The sequence below is a fragment of the Heliangelus exortis genome, chromosome 3 (genome assembly GCF_036169615.1).
Source record: "Heliangelus exortis chromosome 3, bHelExo1.hap1, whole genome shotgun sequence".
In the NCBI taxonomy this organism is placed as follows: domain Eukaryota; kingdom Metazoa; phylum Chordata; class Aves; order Apodiformes; family Trochilidae; genus Heliangelus; species Heliangelus exortis.
The window spans coordinates 60,738,543-60,757,923 of NC_092424.1; the positions used below are offsets into that span (position 1 = coordinate 60,738,543).

The 19,381-nt window shown below is 38.8% G+C and overlaps 1 protein-coding gene across 4 annotated transcripts in view; it reads right to left on the reverse strand.

Moving 5' to 3' along the window:
* Positions 1-19,381, reverse strand: part of LAMA2 (laminin subunit alpha 2) — a 347,870-nt gene that overhangs the window by 18,157 nt on the left and 310,332 nt on the right. For 3 of the 4 annotated variants that reach the window (XM_071740966.1, XM_071740969.1, XM_071740968.1), the window contains 9 exons: positions 19,078-19,240; positions 16,862-17,006; positions 15,307-15,445; positions 13,706-13,717; positions 11,345-11,465; positions 5,851-6,069; positions 4,379-4,527; positions 1,373-1,549; positions 349-556 (listed from right to left, as the gene is read on the reverse strand). In XM_071740966.1, the coding sequence (XP_071597067.1) occupies positions 349-556; positions 1,373-1,549; positions 4,379-4,527; positions 5,851-6,069; positions 11,345-11,465; positions 13,706-13,717; positions 15,307-15,445; positions 16,862-17,006; positions 19,078-19,240 (1,333 nt within the window). The remainder of the gene's footprint in view (positions 1-348; positions 557-1,372; positions 1,550-4,378; positions 4,528-5,850; positions 6,070-11,344; positions 11,466-13,705; positions 13,718-15,306; positions 15,446-16,861; positions 17,007-19,077; positions 19,241-19,381) is intronic. The other variant, XM_071740967.1, reaches the window with a different exon arrangement.

Genomic DNA, 19,381 nt, shown 5'->3' on the forward strand with positions numbered 1-19,381 from the left:
ATGACAGGGATTTACCACAGGAAAATTTAATTTCCAACCCTGATCAGATACTGCTCTGCTTGCATCCTGAAATGCAAGGATTTAGGGATAAGCAAGAAAGCCAGAGGGAATTCTGCTGCTATATTTTTTTTAATTTACTGTTGTGATAATCCAAACAAATGACATCAACCAGATTTCCATTATACACAGGTTTCACTGACCTGCAACAAGGTGTTCCATTTACAATACCATGATGAACTGCTACTATGTTTGTGGCAAACTACTTAATTACTCTTGATGGCTAGCTTTTCAGTTTTGCTTTGGAAGAGACTTTTTAAACTTTAGCTGAGTGAAGTGAGCTATACTTACAAGTGCTGAAGGTAGAGATGGTGGTGGAGAAGCTGGAGGAATTCTTGGCCTTTCTTTCTCCCCATTAGTGTCTAGTTCAGGTTGGACGAGGACTGTTGAAGGGATTGGTTTATCTTCATCCTCAGATGGCCTAACCTCTGGTTCTAGAGAGGGACATCTCCCAATATCTGCATTTTCGAAGGACACAGGTTGAGCAAAGTCCATGGGTCTAACAAGACACACAAAAAAACCAATGTCTGTTATTAGTTTCTCTGCCTTTTTACCACACACTTAAAAAGACTGGCTATATACTGCAGTGTAATTCCACTTCACAGGACACAAGAACCAGTGTTCATCCCATCTATTTTAGGTACACAAGTGGGATACTTAAATCAGATGTGATAGCCACACATCTAATCTAGATTTCACTCCTATAGTCCCTGGAGAGAGACAAGCATCGTCTTTGGAAAATTTTACCTGCCTAGGTAGGCTGAACCAAATTGAGGAGAACTCCTTCTCTCTATGATATACACTGACAAAACGTGAGGTGATGAGATCCTAATTTAGTTATTTCAGTTGTGTGAAAGAAAGATTAGGTGGAAACTTTCTATAGAGGTTTTACTTTATTCACCATTCCCTTTCTTTTACCTTAATGCTCCTTCCAGATTACTGCAGCATGTGCTTTCCACAAAACAAATTAATTCCCACGGTAGTTCTCAGGATTTGTATACTGTTGGAAATCAACCCTACTGAAGATAGTGTTATAGTTTACCATAAATAACTATGACTAAAGAAAGTCTTGTTACTGTTGAATTTCTCTGATTCTATGTATAAATAAGTGCTATCTTGTCCGTAAAACAGTTAATTATTGCATAGCATATGAAGCACATGCTGCAGAAAAAAAAAAGGGCACATTATGAAAACAGACCATATTCTAGGTCTTGCTGTTTGCATGATTTCTTGCAACAATGAAGTATCCTTTAACAGCCTACGTAGTTAACCATGCTCCATTAACTGGAAATTTGTTGTTCTCAGTGAGACTTACGTGGCATTAATAACAAGATTCCAAATACAGCCCTCAAATGGTGGAATGTTTCTGAGAGGTGCAGTCTGAAACTGAGCAGAAGTTCCCCCCACAAATAGCTTCCTAACAGAGATGGGCTGGTCTGTTGGCAATCTCTGAGTCTGGCCTTTGTCTTCATCTACCTGAACAGTGAACATCCTGTGAAAAAGATTTGAAAGCAAAGAAATACATATTTTACTCTGGTTATTGCTTGTATTGAAATCACCACTTTCCAACCCCACGTATTCCCACAATAGCTATAGCACTGAGCAACCCAAATAATGTAATTAGAGTCTCACTTTAAGTGCATATTAACCACTAGAAGGTTTACAGCTACAGCTAAGCTTCCTTGGTAGTTCTCTGACAGAGCTTGACAAGGCTGTGCTGCAGAGAGACAATGACACCAGTTCCTGGTTAAATAGGAAGAAGCAGTTTGTAGTGTGACAACACTGACCTGGTAAAAGCCCAGACTGCTGTACTGCAATAGAAGTATCATCATCTAGTGCTCAGCAGGATGGGAACTGTATGGGGTCACATTGTATTTGGGCTCCCTATTTCCTGGTTTGTACAAATTATTATCCTCTTGCTGGGAGACAAACACTGCTCTGATTGCAGAATCAATCAGAGACACAGACTGTATATTTTTTAAAAGATCTGGTAGCTTTTTTTGTAGGGGAGACAGAAGAGAGAAGTTCTGATCATTCAGGTGTGGGATACGAGAGGACAGAGGCAGCTCACTGATTCAAATGCTGTAATTCATTCTCATGGGTAGTGCACACGCTAAAAGTTAAAGACAAAGCATTCCTATGGAAGACACTGACTGAAAAGAGGAAGGGTAGAAGCTTCTCAAGCACAGCACAACTGGATTGCCAAGGCACGGAAAGGAAAAAAAGGAGCAAAGAGGTGAAAATATACTTAATTGAACTTACCTAGGAGAGAATCAGGACCAGAAAAAAGATATATATATATGTCTCTGGTAAACTCTGATATGATTGATGAAGTGCAGTTTTTATTTCAAATATGTTACAGTCATGCTAAACATGAGGACCTGACTTTTAAGATATCTTTAACTACAGTTAGTTGAGTATCTGTAAGTAAGTAGTTTGATTTTCCAGAATTACTGAACATCCTTACTACATACCAGAATCAGTTTGTGTTAAATAACTTCACTTTCAACTTCATTGAACCTCAGTATTCTTTTTAACAATTACTACAATTGCTAGCAACTGAATATTGAAAGTGTTTATTGATAAGAGGCTAGTTTTCATATGTAAAATGCTTGGCATTGTTATTTACACAAGTCCTAGACAGAACTGAATAGGGACTTAATCACCTGAATTAGTAATATGCAAATTTTCCAGTTTTCTCATGATTTAGGATGAATTGATCTAGTCTAGAAAGCTGTAGAGTAAGAAAGGGATTGATTTTTTAAAGGGTTGGAGGAAGCAGGTACTAGATGATGTATATTTTGGGACAATATCTAGAATTTCCACCATGCTGAATGTCACATCTTCTGATTTTTTCTTTTTTTTTAAACAAATTAAAACAGCTGTAGTGCTAAGGCTTGGACAATGGGCCCAGGTCAGAGTCGCCTTGTATGGAAATAGCAAAAATTATTGAGATTGTGTCGTTGTATATAAAAAATAATAGACATTGCATCCTTGTACTAATCATTAAAACCACCATTTGTTAAAAATAATCGACTTGATGCTTGGAAAGAGAGAATGTTAAAGAAACCCTGCCAACCACACCCTGGACTCTGGCACAGTCCTGGTCATAGTTGGTCAGGAGATGAACCACATGTTTCTTCATAGTGTAATATGCAAAGTCACGCTGACTTGCTGGGGTTTTTTTAATATATAAGTGTGAACTCTCTTGCAGCAACTTTGGATGCCTCACCTCCGGGTGGATGCACCATATAGGATTTTCCCATTTGCCGGGAAGGGTTCCCCAAATGCTTGGGGCTCCACAATGACTGTGGATTTGGATGATGGTAACGTATGCAAGTGGTCATGTAACTCTCTTAATCACTGTCCTTTCTTTTATGTAGTAATGATTTGATTACCCTGCATATTTTCTATCTATCTGCTGTAGGTACTTTGTTCTGTATTTTTCTTATTTGGTTGTATTATTCAATTATCACCAGTAAAACACATGTACTCTTTTCACTCTGGTGTCCAAGTTTCATTACCATCTTCAGTCAGCAAAACAACAGCATTACACACAATCCACTAATCTACTGAATTTCTGTACAGTATGTACAGATTTGTGTGTCCAATTGTTCACAACAAATCCTACTTGGAACAACAGCTATTCCAGGGCATGAATAATACTGACTGTCTGAGTCCTACACACTACAGTGGTGCTGTTTCTAATCAATTTCTGAATAGTGAAGTGTAATTAGCATTTTTCACAATGTTTGAGAAAAGGCAAAGGAATCTAAGTGAAATTTTGTTTAAAACAGCATGGTCTGAGAATGTCTGCAATGGCTTTCCAGCAATGACTGCCATTTAGCTGGAACTATGTGTCTTCCTTTTTTTACCATATTTAGCAGGGCACTAACAAAACCTCATGCATATACATGAGGGCATGGCACCTCAAAAAGGCTACAGGCTGTTGTACTGTTGCTGTGCATATACCTTGAAAAAGGTCTTTGTCCACATTTCTTGAAAAAGTTATTTACTGCACCACAGCAATATTTCTCATCCACAGATTCAATCAATAAAATATATTTGCCAAGTCCTAGAAGGTTAAAGATGCCAGTTCAGACAAATGCAGGTCTGTGGAGACTGAGAGCCTACAAAAGCATGTAAACCTAGCTCTGCAGAATAAGCAGCACTGTCTAAAACTAACTCCTAAAAACTTGGATAAAGAAAGAATTGCATGAAATTTTTGCATCTGCTAATGACATTGGTACATAGCTTGTTTTGTTTTGTTTTTAAAATTAGCTGTCCTGTGTGGTTTGTAGCACTTTTTGGTATCCATTACCCTTTAGCTCTTTCTATCCGGATGGAGTGTGGTCTGCCATCATGAAACTCTCCAGCCTCTGGTCTGATGGTGATTCTATGGGGATCCCGTATCCCACTGGAGATGTGCACTTCTAGTAGACCTCTGTTCAGGAACACTGTATAGTAGGCCTGCAATGTATATAATTTTTGAGAAGGTAAGTTACAACTGGTAATAAATTATTTCACTTAGTTTTACATTAGTGTGTACATTTTGTTTTCTTACAGAGGTTTTTAATTTGCTCACTATGGTAAAGATAGTGTAGTTTCAGTTCTGCTGCTGCTGTACTCAGACTCTCTTGTATTTTTATAATGAGGAATGGGTAAAATGAGGTCATGTCACAACGCCTCATCAAAAGATTTGACTCTCTGCATACCTATTTGCATCTAAGGATGGAGACTTCTAACCTACAACTCTGATTTTTGCTGTTACAAGACTTGCCTTAAAGGCATCAAGCCCTGAATAGCATTGATCTCAGCGTGAGTTCTGCATTTGGAGGGCTGGCAAATCATGCTAGTAGTTACTCTAGCAACCAATATCACACTGTAGTGGATTTCACTAACCTCCAGTTACTATAGCAATGAGTGCCATACTCACTTCTGTGACCTGAAGAGCTGGGTAGTGATAAAAGATTCCCTATCCTGAAGTTAGTGTCATGTCAGAGAGCCATTACAATATGTTTTCCCTGGAGTGTGTTCCTCCAGGTCACTGAGAAGTCTTTTCCAGAACAGGCAGGAAGGAGAATAATGAAATATCACTTCCCAGAAGTCCTGAACAAAGAAGGCACCAAAACACTCTGTTTATCTCTGATGTAGTTTTTCTGTCTGTGAGATTTTTAATTAATGAAGATTTGACCACACTTTTACCAGTTAGTCACTTGGACTATGTAGGTACTTCCTCTGGACAGACTAAGTCTATTCTTCTTTCTCAGTAATGATTTATACTGCAGATATGTAATTTATGGAAGAGAAGGAGATGTTGGAGCAGTCTTTAAGTGTTATATCCTGCAGCAGTGATCCCAAATGAGGAGCTTGTCTTGCACTACTTGTATAAGTAGTGTATATACTTCTAACCTACAACTCTGATTTTTGCTGTTACAAGACTTGTCTTAAAGGCATCAAGCCCTGAATAGCATAAGTATACTTATGCTTTTTTTTTTGGTTCGTTTGTTCTCAGGGAAAAATAATGATTGAACCTCATTTATGTCTACCTGAACAGCAAAGTGAGATGCTTAATAGTGCGTAAGTAGTCCTCACAGCTAGTGAAGAACAGGATATGGTTGCCTTACTGTAAATCTAAGAGAGCCTCTATCAGATTCTCCATCAGATAAAAGATACCATTAGAAATAATTGTTTTCCAAGCACTAAATTTTAACTCAACTATAAACATCTGACAGTGTCTTGAAACAAACCAAGTGGACAAAGTTCAGCCAGATTTTGCTCGGTTCCTCCTACCTGTCCTGTCTGTCTGCGCTTTCTCCTCTGAGGAGCAGCTTTCCCCCCAGAGTTTCGGCGCCGTCTCCTGGGGGGAACAACTGTGCCACTTGTGCCAAACAAGATGATCCCAGACTCATTCTTGGTGCTGAAGGAGAGGTTGATTTCTGTGCCTATGTCAAAGGAGACAGGCTGCAGTTCCACAAAACCTGGCTTGGGGAAGCTGACTGTGTAAATGTTCTGTAGGAAGAAGAGGAAAGAAAAGTTCATTAAAAATGGATTAAAAGCAAGAGTATTAACATGCAGAAAAATTTCTTAGTGAAATAATAAACTATGTAAATATTACTAGTGTGAAAAGATGGAAAGTAGTAATAAACACTATTTATTTCAGCAATTTACTTCTCAAGGTGTTGTGCAAACACTAATTTATCTGTTTACATCTGGCATCATTAGAGTATTTCTGGTATCCTCTCTTACATGAAAACAAGGTTCCCATCTTATTTTGGTATATCATCTTGTACTAAAAATAACCACTCAAAGGTGGTTTTTATATGGGTGTTTTCCATTGAGTTAATACAGTGAGATTTTGCTTTTAAATCAATACACTAGAAAACAACAGGCAATATTACCATAAAAGACTCTATTAAATATCAAAAATGCCCAGAAAATATTTTCCATTAATCAGTCATTATTGCTTAGTCATTATTGTTTCACTAAGCACCCACTGCTTTCTTGGTGATTCAGGCTCATAAATGAAGCAATCACACATAGCCCAACTCTTTGGACACTGGTCCATTAACACAATTTAAAGAGTAGAGCATGTCCTCACATAGTAAATCAGTGAATACTCTTGAAGATTTTCTGTAAATGCTTCCAATTCCTGTATTTTCCCAGCTGAGGAAGACCAGTCTATAGAAACAGTGACTTCTAAAGTCACTCACAATTTTTTTTCAGTACAGTAGAACTGTTTTCAGATCTAGAAATAATAAACTATGCCAGATAAAATTGCTGATCATAGAATCATAGAATCATAGAATCCTAGGGGTTGGAAGGGACCTCGAAAGATCATCTAGTCCAACCCCCCCTGCCAGAGCAGGGCCCCCTAGAGTACATCACATAGGAAAGTGTCCAGGCGGGTTTTGAATGTCTCCAGTGAAGGAGACTCCACAACCCCCCTGGGCAGCCTGTTCCAGGGCTCTGTCACCCTTACAGTAAAAAAATTTTTTCTGATATTCAACTTGAACCTCCTATGCTCCAATTTACACCCATTACCCCTTGTCCTATCACTGGTCACCACTGAGAAAAGCCTAACTCCATCTCCCTGACACTCACCCCTTACATATTTGAAAACATTGATGAGGTCACCCCTCAGTCTCCTTTTCTCCAAACTAAAGAGACCCAGCTCCCTCAGCCTTTCCTCATAAGGGAGATGCTCCACTCCCTTAATCATCTTAGTAGCTCTGCGCTGGACTCTTTCAAGCGCTTCCCTGTCCTTCTTGAACTGAGGGGCCCAGAACTGGACACAATACTCCAGGTGTGGCCTCACCAATGCAGAATAGAGGGGGAGGAGAACCTCTCTTGACCTACTAACCACACCCTTTCTAATGCACCCCAGGATGCCATTGGCCTTCTTGGCCACAAGGGCACATTGCTGGCTCATGGTCATCTTCTTGTCTATCAGGACCCCCAGGTCTCTTTCACCTACACTGCTCTCCAGCAGGTCAGCCCCCAACCTATACTGGGACATCGTGTTGTTCTTCCCCAAATGCAAAACTCTACACTTCCCCTTGTTGAATTTCATCATGTTTCTCCCTGCCCAACTCTCCAGCCTGTCTAAGTCTCTCTGAATGGCAGCACAGCCTTCTGGTGTGTCAGCCACTCCTCCCAGCTTAGTGTCATCAGCAAACTTGCTGAGGGTACATTCTATACCCTCATCCAAGTCGTTGATGAATATATTGAACAACACCGGTCCCAGTACCGACCCCTGAGGGACTCCACTAGTCACGCCCCTCCAACCAGATTCTGCCCAATGGACTACAACTCTCTGACTCCTTCCTTTCAACCAGTTCCTGATCCACCTCACTACCTGATCACCAAACCCATACTTGATCAACTTATCTACAAGGATGCTGTGAGAGACGGTGTCAAATGCTTTACTGAAATCAAGATAAACCACATCTACCGCTCTTCCATCATCTATCCACCTAGTAATTTCCTCATAGAAGGCTATGAGGTTAGTCAAACATGATTTACCCTTGATAAAACCATGCTGACTGCTCTTGATGACCCCCATGTCCTTGATATGCCTGGAGATAGTGACAAGAACAAGTTGTTCCATCACCTTTCCAGGGATGGAGGTGAGGCTGACCGGTCTATAGTTACCCGGGTCCTCCTTCTTGCCCTTCTTGTAGACTGGAGTGACATTTGCTATCCTCCAGTCCTCAGGCACCTCTCCTGTTACCCATGACTTATTGAAGATGATGGAGAGTGGCCTAGCAATGACCTCCGCCAGCTCCCTCAGCACCCTTGGATGCATTCCATCTGGACCCATCGACTTATGGATGTCCAGATTACTCAGCTGATCCCTAACCCAATCCTCATCTACTATATCAAACTCCTCATTTATCTTGACTACTTCTGGGGTTAAATGAATCTGGGGCTCATGCAGAAACCCTGCAGGAGTAAAGACAGAGGCAAAGAAGGCGTTCAGCACCTCTGCCTTCTTTATATCCTCTGTCACCAGGGCTCCCAGCTCATTCCTTAGTGGGCCAATATTGCCTCTAGTGTTAGTTTTGCTAGCTATGTATTTGAAAAAGCCCTTTCTATTATCCTTAACCCGACTTGCAAGGTTAAGTTCCAAGGAGGCCTTAGCTTTCCTAATTGCCTCCCTACATCCTCTGACAACAGTCCTATATTCCTCCCAAGTGACCAGCCCCCCCTTCCATGATCTGTAGATTTTCCTTTTCCACTTAAGTTTTCCCAGCAGTTCCTTTTTTAACCATGCTGGTCTCCTAGCTCCCTTACTAGATTTCCTAACCATAGGGATGCTCTGATCCTGTGCTTGCAAATAGTGGTTCTTGAATATTGACCAGCTATCTTGAGCCCCTTTATCTTCTAACACCTTGTCCCATTTCTCTTAACAGTTGATTGAGGAGGCCAAAGTTTGCCCTGTGGAAGTCCAGGGTTCTGGTCCTACTGGGTATTCTGTTCCTTCCACACAGGATCCTGAACTCTACCATCTCATGATCACTGCAGCCAAGGCTGCCATTGACCACCACTGCTTCAACAAGGCCCTCCTTGTTGGTTAGTACAAGATCCAGCAGCGCTCCTCTTCTAGTCAGCTTGTCCACCATTTGCATTAAGAAGTTATCATCAATGCACTGGAGGAACCTCCTAGACTGTGAAAAGCTGGCTGTGTGAGTCAACCAGCAGATATCGGGGTAGTTAAAATCTCCCATGAGGACTAGGGACTGAAGTTGCGAGGCTGCTTTCAGCTGCCTGTAGAAGGCCTCATCAACCTCCTCGCCTTGATCAGGAGGTCTGTAGTAGACCCCCACAACTGTATCGCCCACACCAGCCTGCCCCTTAATTCTTACCCACAGACTTTCAACTTGCCCCTCATCAGCCCCTGCACAAAACTCAACACATTCTAGTTGCTCTCTCACATAAAGAGCAACTCCACCACCTCTCTTCCCCGCCCTATCTTTCCGAAAAAGCACATAACCATCCATGGCCACATTCCAGTCATGTGACCTATCCCACCATGTCTCTGTTATTGCTACCAGATCATAACCCTTAGCCCGTACACTGACCTCTAACTCTTCTTGCTTATTCCCCATGCTGCGTGCATTAGTATACAGACATTTCAGGAAACAAACAGAGCACACTGGTGGGGCTAAATCCTCCCTAGACCACCTGCCTTCGGGCCCCGGTTCGTTCTTCTTGTGTTTGTCCCTAACAGACCCAGTTTTCTCCCCTTCCCCCTTCACATCTAGTTTAAAGCTCTCTCAATGAGCCCTGCTAATTCCTTTCCTGAACCTGAGGGCACTTAAATAACTGAGCAAATACCTAGCATTTATATTTTATATTTTAGTTATGTTGTTCTTAATTACCCTATATATCCTATTTTGTACAATTAGAATATTTAATTTCATTCCCTCCCAAAATGGTAAATTTAATTAGATTTCATACTCTGAAACCTCAAGAATTACAAAATAACACAAAAAACAAAGTACTTCCTCAGTTTCATAGCAACAAAAGAAAATGAGCACAATTATGCTTTCCTATTCAGAAAAACATCTATAACAAATGAAACAAAAAAGAACTACTGGTAAAAAAATTTTGCCAAATCTAACCTTGTAAGCTTATATTTTAGAAATCTGAGTGTTTACAGCTTAGCTTTATCACAAACCTGAAAATTTAAAATTGGCCATCTCATGACAGATCCATTTAGTATAATAAACTGCATGTCCTACTGATGTGTTCCTTTTGCTCTGATGAAGGCCAGAGGTACAAGTGAAAAACACAGTAAAAGAGAGTACTCATCTTTATTTTGGCTTGGCCAAGTTCCAGACACCATTCAAAGGCAATTTTCAGTGTTTTGTAAAAATGTGTTCAGAAAGCATCAGGTTAACAACAACTACTGGGATTTGCTGTAGTGGTATCTGATATGGAACTCTAGATCCTATATCTGCTTGAAAAAACATCTTAAGTAGCATACATTTCCATGGAAGAAACAAACTATTTGTGTGTAGACACATTACTGGAAATATATTTTTTATGTTTGAAGACTTCTTTTTCCATATAAAATTGCTATATTCTCTCCCAAACTTAGGGTGGGTCAGATTCCTTGAATTTTATATCCATTGAAAACCTCTTGATTAGAAGTGGGAAAATTTGAAAATATACAGTATGGAGCTGCATTTGAAGATAAAATAACAAAAGCAATTCTTTACATTCTTAGTCATCAGTAAGAAATGTACTTTCTGGCTCAGTGGCAGCTTGTGACCATAAACGTTCTACAGTTCCTATCCTGAAGGTGACACTGCTTCAGTTGTCCCCGGGTATAATGTGACTGGCAAAGTATCTTAAGTTTTCTGTAGTGAATGATTTTATAATAGCAGGTAAAAAAACCCACATAAATAAAATCTTTGAATTTAATGTGCATTAAAAATTTTTAAGGTTTTTGCAATATTGTCAGTGCCTAATTCTGTCCTCATTCCCATTTAAGTCAGCTAAACAAAACTAAATCACTGGTAAGCATTTCAGAAAATCTCATCCTTTAGGGATTAAAAACCCCACAACTGTTAAGGGACACTGTGCAAGAAGTAGGGATCTGGAAAACTGATTTACTTGCTGATTAAACTAATTCATCTTTCTTTTCCTTAAACCTAACCATCCTGATTCTCATGTTAAACCCCTATATGTGTCTGAATATACACGTAATGTGTTAGATCATAAAAACGAAAACCAGCTTACACCCATTGAGACTGAAATACAGGAAACTCAGACTAACCTCTAGTGTGCATCCTTTGGTTAGACCAACAAAATCAGGACTACTCAATATATTATAAGGCGTCCTTGAAATTTCAATCTCTTTGAGGCAACCTGTATATTTCTTCAAGTTCACTTCAGGCCTAAAAAAAAAAATTTTAGAACTGCAATTATTTTCAAACATGGAGTTTAGGGAGAACACAGTCAGCCAGCCACACACACATGCACTTTCAGATGCCCAAATGGTTGTGGGGTTGTGTTTGGTTTTGTATATTTTGTTTGTTTTTAAATACACACATACATCTTGCCCTTTTTCACATATCAGCATGTATTGCACTCTGCCTTGCACCACTCAAAGGTGTTGCAGGAGATTCATCTGATCTCCAGTCGAACATTGTCCTCTTTTCCATTTTTTTCTTTTTCTTCGTGAAGGAGTGTTTAAATGCAGTGAGTTATCAAATAAGTAAGCAGTTGTTCCTTAGGCAAAGCAGCAAGATGCAAGCTAGGAAATCATAAGAATAAGCAGAAACCTTCTAATGAAAGATGAACTTTAGCAGCAGAAAAAACTTTAGATAAAATCTTTGCCAAAGACTCAAAATAAAAACAAATATATTAATAAATGTTTTATGAATTCTTTATGTCCAGCTGGACTGACATTTGTTTTCCATGTTTTATATCCCCAGTATGCTTGATACCAAAACTGCTGCATGTTTTTTTGTGATACAGCAATACACTTGACTTGCTCAGGCAAACCCAACGCTTGGTTTTTTTTGTAGAACCTAACTATCCATCAGAGACAGGAATATATTATAATAGAATCACAAAATTCCATGGCTTAGGTCATCAGCTAGTTGTCAGAAGAAGTGAAAAGTAACACCAAATCTAACATGCTTGAATGCAAAAAGTATGATTTTCCAGGCCTGGGAACATGAGTATGAGACCAAAAAGGGTGGCAATATCTGAATCAGGCTTGCAAGATGAAAAGCCTTCACTTAAGAAAAAAACTTGACATTTATGCCATGGAGAGTAAATCCAAAAAGGAAAAAAGCCACTAGTTAAAATTTGCTCACACTGAGTATTTAATAGAATATCTAAATAATATGAACAGCTCAAAGAAAGACAAATGAGTTTGGAAAACAAATAAGGCATCAAAATTGTGAGGAGAAAAACCCCCAAAACTAACACTTTGGCTCTCTGGAAGAAAACAAAATATTTCAAAGAATAGTAATTACAAAATAAAACCACAGCTACATGTTTTGATGGTGAAAGTGACATGCGTTCTAGCGAGCAGGGTGTATGTATTTTCTGGCAAATTGACATCCCTGAAAGTAAGCATCTAGTTTACTAATATAATCCATATTCTGTTTCTTTTACAGTCATGAAATCATGGTCACCATTATTTTATTACCTAGCTCTTCCCCAGATCCTTTGTAGACTCATCTTCCCAGCAGCAGCATAGTTTCACCATGTCATTCTCAGCAGTGCCCATAGTCTCCTGTCTTTGCCACCCAGAAATCATCCATGTTCCTACTCCCTTCCTGCCCTCGTACTGTCCCATTAGAAGCAGCTGCTGTTATCTTACAATTCCCAACCTGTATGAACATTAAATCCTTGTAACATCAAACACTTGCATGATGTTTCCTTAAGATTTTCTTTTTCCTCTGTTACATTCCAAAACGGAAAACAAGGTCCAGGTTCATTCATGCATAAATTCTAGGCACGTTTGGTTTTTTTGCCAAGCTGGGATCAGTTTCAAGGAAATCATCTTACTCAGGATTTCAGGGGTGGGGGAAGGATGGTGCAGGGCTGGGGATGACAAATGGAAATTTCATTTTTTGAATTTAAGATAGGAATTAAACTGCAATTACAGCAAAGTACAAATAATGTCTGAACATATCAAAGCAAAATTAATTGTTGCAAACTGGAAACAGCCAGAAACCAGTGACCTCCCCATTGTTCTTAAACTGAGACATGACATATTTCACAAAAAAATCTGTCCCTTGCATTCGTACACTCCTCAGTAACTCCCTCACTGCCTTGGAGTGTCGGGCTCCCTGCCTGACCCACGGCTACCTGGAGGTCAGAACCAAACGTGGTGACCCAGACTGCTACAGATCTGCCTCTGAGGCATTCCCCTGTCATAAACAAACAGCTGAAGTAAGCAGCTGTGTGAAGAAAATAAAAGGTGTTTGTGTAGGTGTGTGCACAGCAGGCAACGTGACAGTGTTAAGCACTTGGGAGCAGCTTTGCTTGTTGCAGCAGGAGCAGCAATTAACAGCCTTAGCGTAACAGCTGGTGGAAATGCTGCCCACACGCTGCCTCTGCTTTCAACATGTACTTACTAGACACATGCAAGTCATGCAAGTATTCTGATTATTTTTACCTTGCTTTCGTACTAGGGTGAGGGAGAAAGAAAGAAAAAAAAATTAATTGTAGTACGTGATACTTATTCGCAAGGTTCAACATATTTCACGTTGAAGCAGATATACATAATTTACAAACGACACATAATGGTTTCTGTAAACACTATCAGGTAATAATAAGTAACAGTTACCTCACAAACAGCTATCTTAGAACTTAATAGATCAGAGAGCTGTTATAATTTGGTGCTATACTTGGTTGTGAGTAAAAGCAAACCATGTAAATGAGTTTGACAGAACTGACATGACTTGAAAATTACAAAGTCATAGGTACCAAAGCATCTATTGTTTGCAGCAGCTCAGCTTTGCCCTAATCCCCCTTTCACTATTTTTGATTCTAATTTACCATAACATTAACCTTGCCCCGGTGACTGATGAATCATAGCTGTAGGCAAAATACTTACCACAGGCCCAAACAGCTGTGGTACCCTGCTTTCCTAAGCAACTTCAAAGGCTTTGCTGGAAGATCATTGCTCTAGACATTTTGTTATGCACTGGTATGATTTCACGATTACATAACAGTGTTATATTTCATGAGTAAAATAGATCTTAAAACTTTTTAGTGTTGGGTGATTTGACATCAGAAGTCAGTTATTAACCTAATAAATTAACAAATTCTTTTAGTTGCAGAACAGCCTGTGAACTGATCCCAACAGCTCCTTGTGCATAAGACCACATCAAGGCTGTCACTATGCCACATATCATCAATTTATGGGCTTGTTTCTGTGTTGCTCATCTGTTCATTGTTGCACAAAATTCTCTTCCTGTCACTGCAAAACAGCTGAATATTCATTTCAACCTTAAATATGTTTTTTTGTCTGTTTAGAAACGTGTCATACAGTCACTAAAGTAAATATTTTTTATAACACTTCTTTTGTTTATTAGTGCTTACCTTAAAGTACGTTAATAATGTTATGCAGTATTTTAAAAACAAGTATTGGGAATTTTGTTAGTATAAGAAATTCAGTATCAGGCTTCTGAAGGGAAAAGTTTTCCATATTTCATTCCACTTATAGGAAATATATCAAAAGCATTCAATCATATACTTTAATTTCTAAATAAAGGAAGAACTTAATCTAAGGAGTCCAGGAAACCTATGACAACAAATAGTAAACTAAACAAAGTATTTTTATAGCTATTTAACAGTAATCCCATTGGGAGTGGTTTGTAGTTCAATTTTTCTACTCATGCACAAGGAATACACTTGTCCTTAATTTTGTGGAGGTATGGAGCCAGCTCTGTAAGTCTGAAGTCACAAATTTAGTTCAACAAATAAAAAAATACTTAAAATTCAGCTACGTCATGGGTCTTACACAGCATCAGAGACCTGTACTTCACCATGGCTGCTGTTTCTTTTGTATTTGTGTAGTATGAGCTGTGTGAAATACATTGAAATACACGGCATATGAAAATAAAGGCTTGGTCTGTTGTGGCAATATAGGGTGCACCAGGAACTAGGCATTCACTTACTGCATGTAAACTTGAGAAGTAAACACAGCAAATAGGATTACACTGCATTTACATCCCCTCACAAAAGTTAAATAAATTGGTTGAGTCACATTACCTTAGATTTCTCAGTGTTGGCAGTCCCCCAAAATATATTTTCTCATGCGCTTTTAGGTTGAGCCCAAAGTGGCTGCCAGTTGAAGTTGTTGTTACAGTCTCTTCTTCGTTGGTGTCTATATCTACAATTGATACGTTGGCTGGAAGAGATTTGAGATGAGTTTCAAAATACCAGACACAAAGATGATGTCTCGATGTAAGAAACCAGAGGTAAGAAACCAAATATATGAAGGGTTAACAGGTGAGGGAAGAGGCGGGGAGGGTTGTATTGTGCAGTTAAGGCACTGGATGTCCAAACTGTCATGGCAGGAGAAGGGACCTGGACTTTTCTCTGTTTCCATAACAACCTGAAAAGCTGTAGCAAGTCTGTATGGTTTATGTTTATAGGTTCTCTAAACCAGTTTCAATTTGGTATGTTCTTTGTGCCAATATAATTCATAGCTTACACTTTGGGGCAAATTCAAGATAGAAAAGATCATTTTAAACCTAATCTGTGGATTCAGTCCAAAGGCTGCCAATTGAGCAGGATTTTTTAGTGTAAAAGTTTGTTGGGCATTGTCATCATGTGCCTTAGATATTGGTGATCAGTAACTCAACCATTTTCAACCTGAAACAGTCAGTTGCTATCATGTCTGGTCTCAATCTGTAGTCAGTGATGTGCTTTATAGAACCATCTTATTTAAAATCTTGTTCCATGTGTATTTTTAATGTATGGATTCATATAGAATATGACATTCAATGAGAGAGACATGACAGGCTGAGAAGTGCTAAGCAGCTTCCAAGAAAGAATGGGATATTATACCATAGGAATACAAACAAAGAGTTTTCCTTTTTTTTTCTTTTCTTCTTTTTTTTTTTTTTTTTTTTTTTCCCCATAGATGAGTCTCTTGTAGCAGTAGATGGTTAAATAAATATTTTAAAGGAGAGAAGGCATGTGCAAAAGCCAAAAAACAAACTGTGGTTTTCAGGAGGAAGAGAAGTGAATGTGGGATAGACTTTCCTGCTGTACCTCACTGTAAATAGACTAACTTTCCTTCCATTTATATACTTTATCTTCTTTTAAGTACATGATACATTTGAATGATATGAATAAACAACAATTATGTCTCATTGCATTTTATTTTAATACCTTCTGAGTTAAATATGAACAAAGGTAACTGGCTAACAACCAGGTATTCCTCTTCTAAAGGTGCATCATATCTACAAGTGAGAGTCCCCAGTTATTTTGGTCAGTGCCCCAGTTCCCAAATCTACCTCAGCAAAAGAACATGAGAGTGGGCCTGTGTATGAGATGCAGAAGTATTTCAGAATGTAACTTATGCAACCTTAAAGCAGAATTATGCCTGAAAATTAAACTACCTGTTCATAAAGGATCTGTTTTATAGTGCAATCACTCGCATCCAACTCAACATACCTGTAATCTAAGCAAAAGAATTAGCTTAATCAGTAGAAATTTATAATTCCAGCAATTTTGCACATCATCTTCCCCATGATTAGATGGTTATCTGTACTGCAGAGGTAACTGGGAATGTCATGTTAATGCCACAGGAACTCACCTTGTTTTTGAATTCTTGACAGGGTGAAAGCTTTCCATTTGCCATCATTATGATTTTGGTTGCTGATAACAGAAGCTGTACCTGAACCCAGATCGTAGCTGACTTTAATACGCCCACCGCTGAGTTCTACACTCATGAAATCTTTCTGTTAATGAAAGGGATTAGATACACAAATTATGATTCTTGCTCATTTTGGTAAGAGGCATATGTCATTAAGTAAACATTTTCTTTTCCTGAGTGACAACCAACAACTTTTTCAAGCCTTTATAAAAATCTGCTCAGGTGTTTACTGCCCAGGACTGTAGTATATGAATGGCTGCTGCCAGCAAACTCTTTTTTTCCTTTTTTTTCTCCTTTGTATTGCTAAATCAGTTGGAATTTTGTTAACAACTCTGCTTGTGTTTTGCCGAGATGTCTATACTTTTACTTTCTTCAACTGAAGACAGAAACACACATTATAATTACCTGAAATTAATACTCAGATATGAATAGAAGTCTATACTATATTGTCTACATATCTCAGATAGATTTAAGTTTGCAAAGTAGAAAAAATAGCAAAGATGGCAAAATGGGCTTTTTTTACCAGGGCTTCCAAAAAGTAGTTTTTACAAATGGAGCAACAGAAAGCTATGACTTAGAAGAAAATTCATTGAAAGGGTGATATGGAATTATATCATAGAATGGCGAGGGCTGTGAGGTACTGAACAGTCTTCCCAGGGAAATGGTGGAGTCACCAAACCTGAAGGTGTTAGGGACGTGGTTTAGTCTTTTTCTGCAGAAAAAGAGCTGGTAGGATACAAGGTGAATAACAAGTAGCCAGGAAACAGGGTAACATGAAAGGCATTAAGCAAGTAATGGTGGAACTAAGATCCAGAACTTGAAAGTACTAGAGAAATTTTAAGTTTAATGATAATTTTTTTCATGACCGGTTCCACCTGTGCTCATATGTAAGGGAAATAAAAAGAGTATGTGCTGAATACCGAAGCAAAACTGCAATAATGTTATGTATAGGAACATAAATTTATGTTAAGAAGAGTAAAATTTAACAAACTCTATATTCTAGATGCCTATGCATGTGTATCTATGTAACACTAGAAAAAGCATCCTCAATGTTTCTATCAGGGGGACAATATCTTAAGAGACAAATTGTGTCAGGGACCAATTGCCTTCTAGTTAGCAGTGCTTTTCAGAAGTTAAGTAAATTATTGTCTAGAAAACTATATAAATTATTAATAAATATAAAAAATAATCTAAAATCATTACACTAATTACACTTGAAATATTCAATTATGAAAATTAATTAGAAAAACTATGTAAGTAAATTATCATAGTAAAATGTTATCTTCTAGTGTAATCAGTCAGGAGCAGCACCCTTCTCCTTGATAATTTCAGCATTTTTGATAATTTTTCCCCAAATTACAGGGGGAATTTTGCAAAATATTGAGTGCTCAGTAATTCTTCAAGATGTCCGAAAGAACTACTGGACATAAACTCTGTCTCACACGAAAAGGCTAAGAAAAAGACTGTTCCCATCCAGGCATGCAAATCAACCTGGATCAGAGATGCTGAAGATAAGTTATTCTTGATTCATGTGAAGATCTTGCCAGATAGCTTTATAAATATCTTGTCCCTGTTATCCACACACATTTGATAGTGTTTGTGAATAAAAACCTTGAACAGCTTTATAATTAGTACAATTACAGCTTCATTTTAGCTGTAAAATGCACCATTTGTTGACCTTGTGCAAACATCATCACCATCACATCCTTTTGTTGCACCATTCAGTTCACCTTTAACGCCACTCACATTAAACATGAAGTTTTTCTTCATATCAGTAGGACTTCTATCTAAGGCTTGTCTCTTTCCATATTCTCCCTGCACACACTGCAATATTTTAAACTATGAATGTGCACCCACAACTGTCAATGTTTGCACGGGTAAACATTTGAGGTAAGGGAAAATGTAGTAATCATTTCGGAAAAGGTGGAATTCCCTTCTAACATGACTAACATGATGCTCCCCAGTCAGTAAACACTAGGTGGTTAACCCCTCTATAACACTGTCTTCATTTGGGCAGCAGTGAAGCATCACACCAGGCAACATCACACCAGGACGGCACTGCTTTCAATTATAATTTGCTTTCATATGATGAGTTCAGCCACTGTAAAGACAGCAAGAAACCTGTATAGAACACGGAATTAGCTGGTTTTTCTTACCAAGTCATCAGTGGCAAGGTACATGAGCAGGGCATTTGATGAGAAGGTCCTGAATTTGAACATGACTGTGGAAATATTTGGATTCCAGCGGATCGGGCGGCTCACCATGGCATAGCTCTCCCCATCAAACTGGACCGTCCCCTCACCATCTGCCACCTGTGGGCTGAAAAGAGGCAATTCCTTTGTCATGTGAGGCTCAAAAGATCCGAAGTGGGAGGAAAGGAGAGCAAGGGCACAGGTCTTCAGAGTCTTCCTGAACTTGGTTTGATTTTATATTGAATGCCTGCTCTGAAAAGCAAAGCTA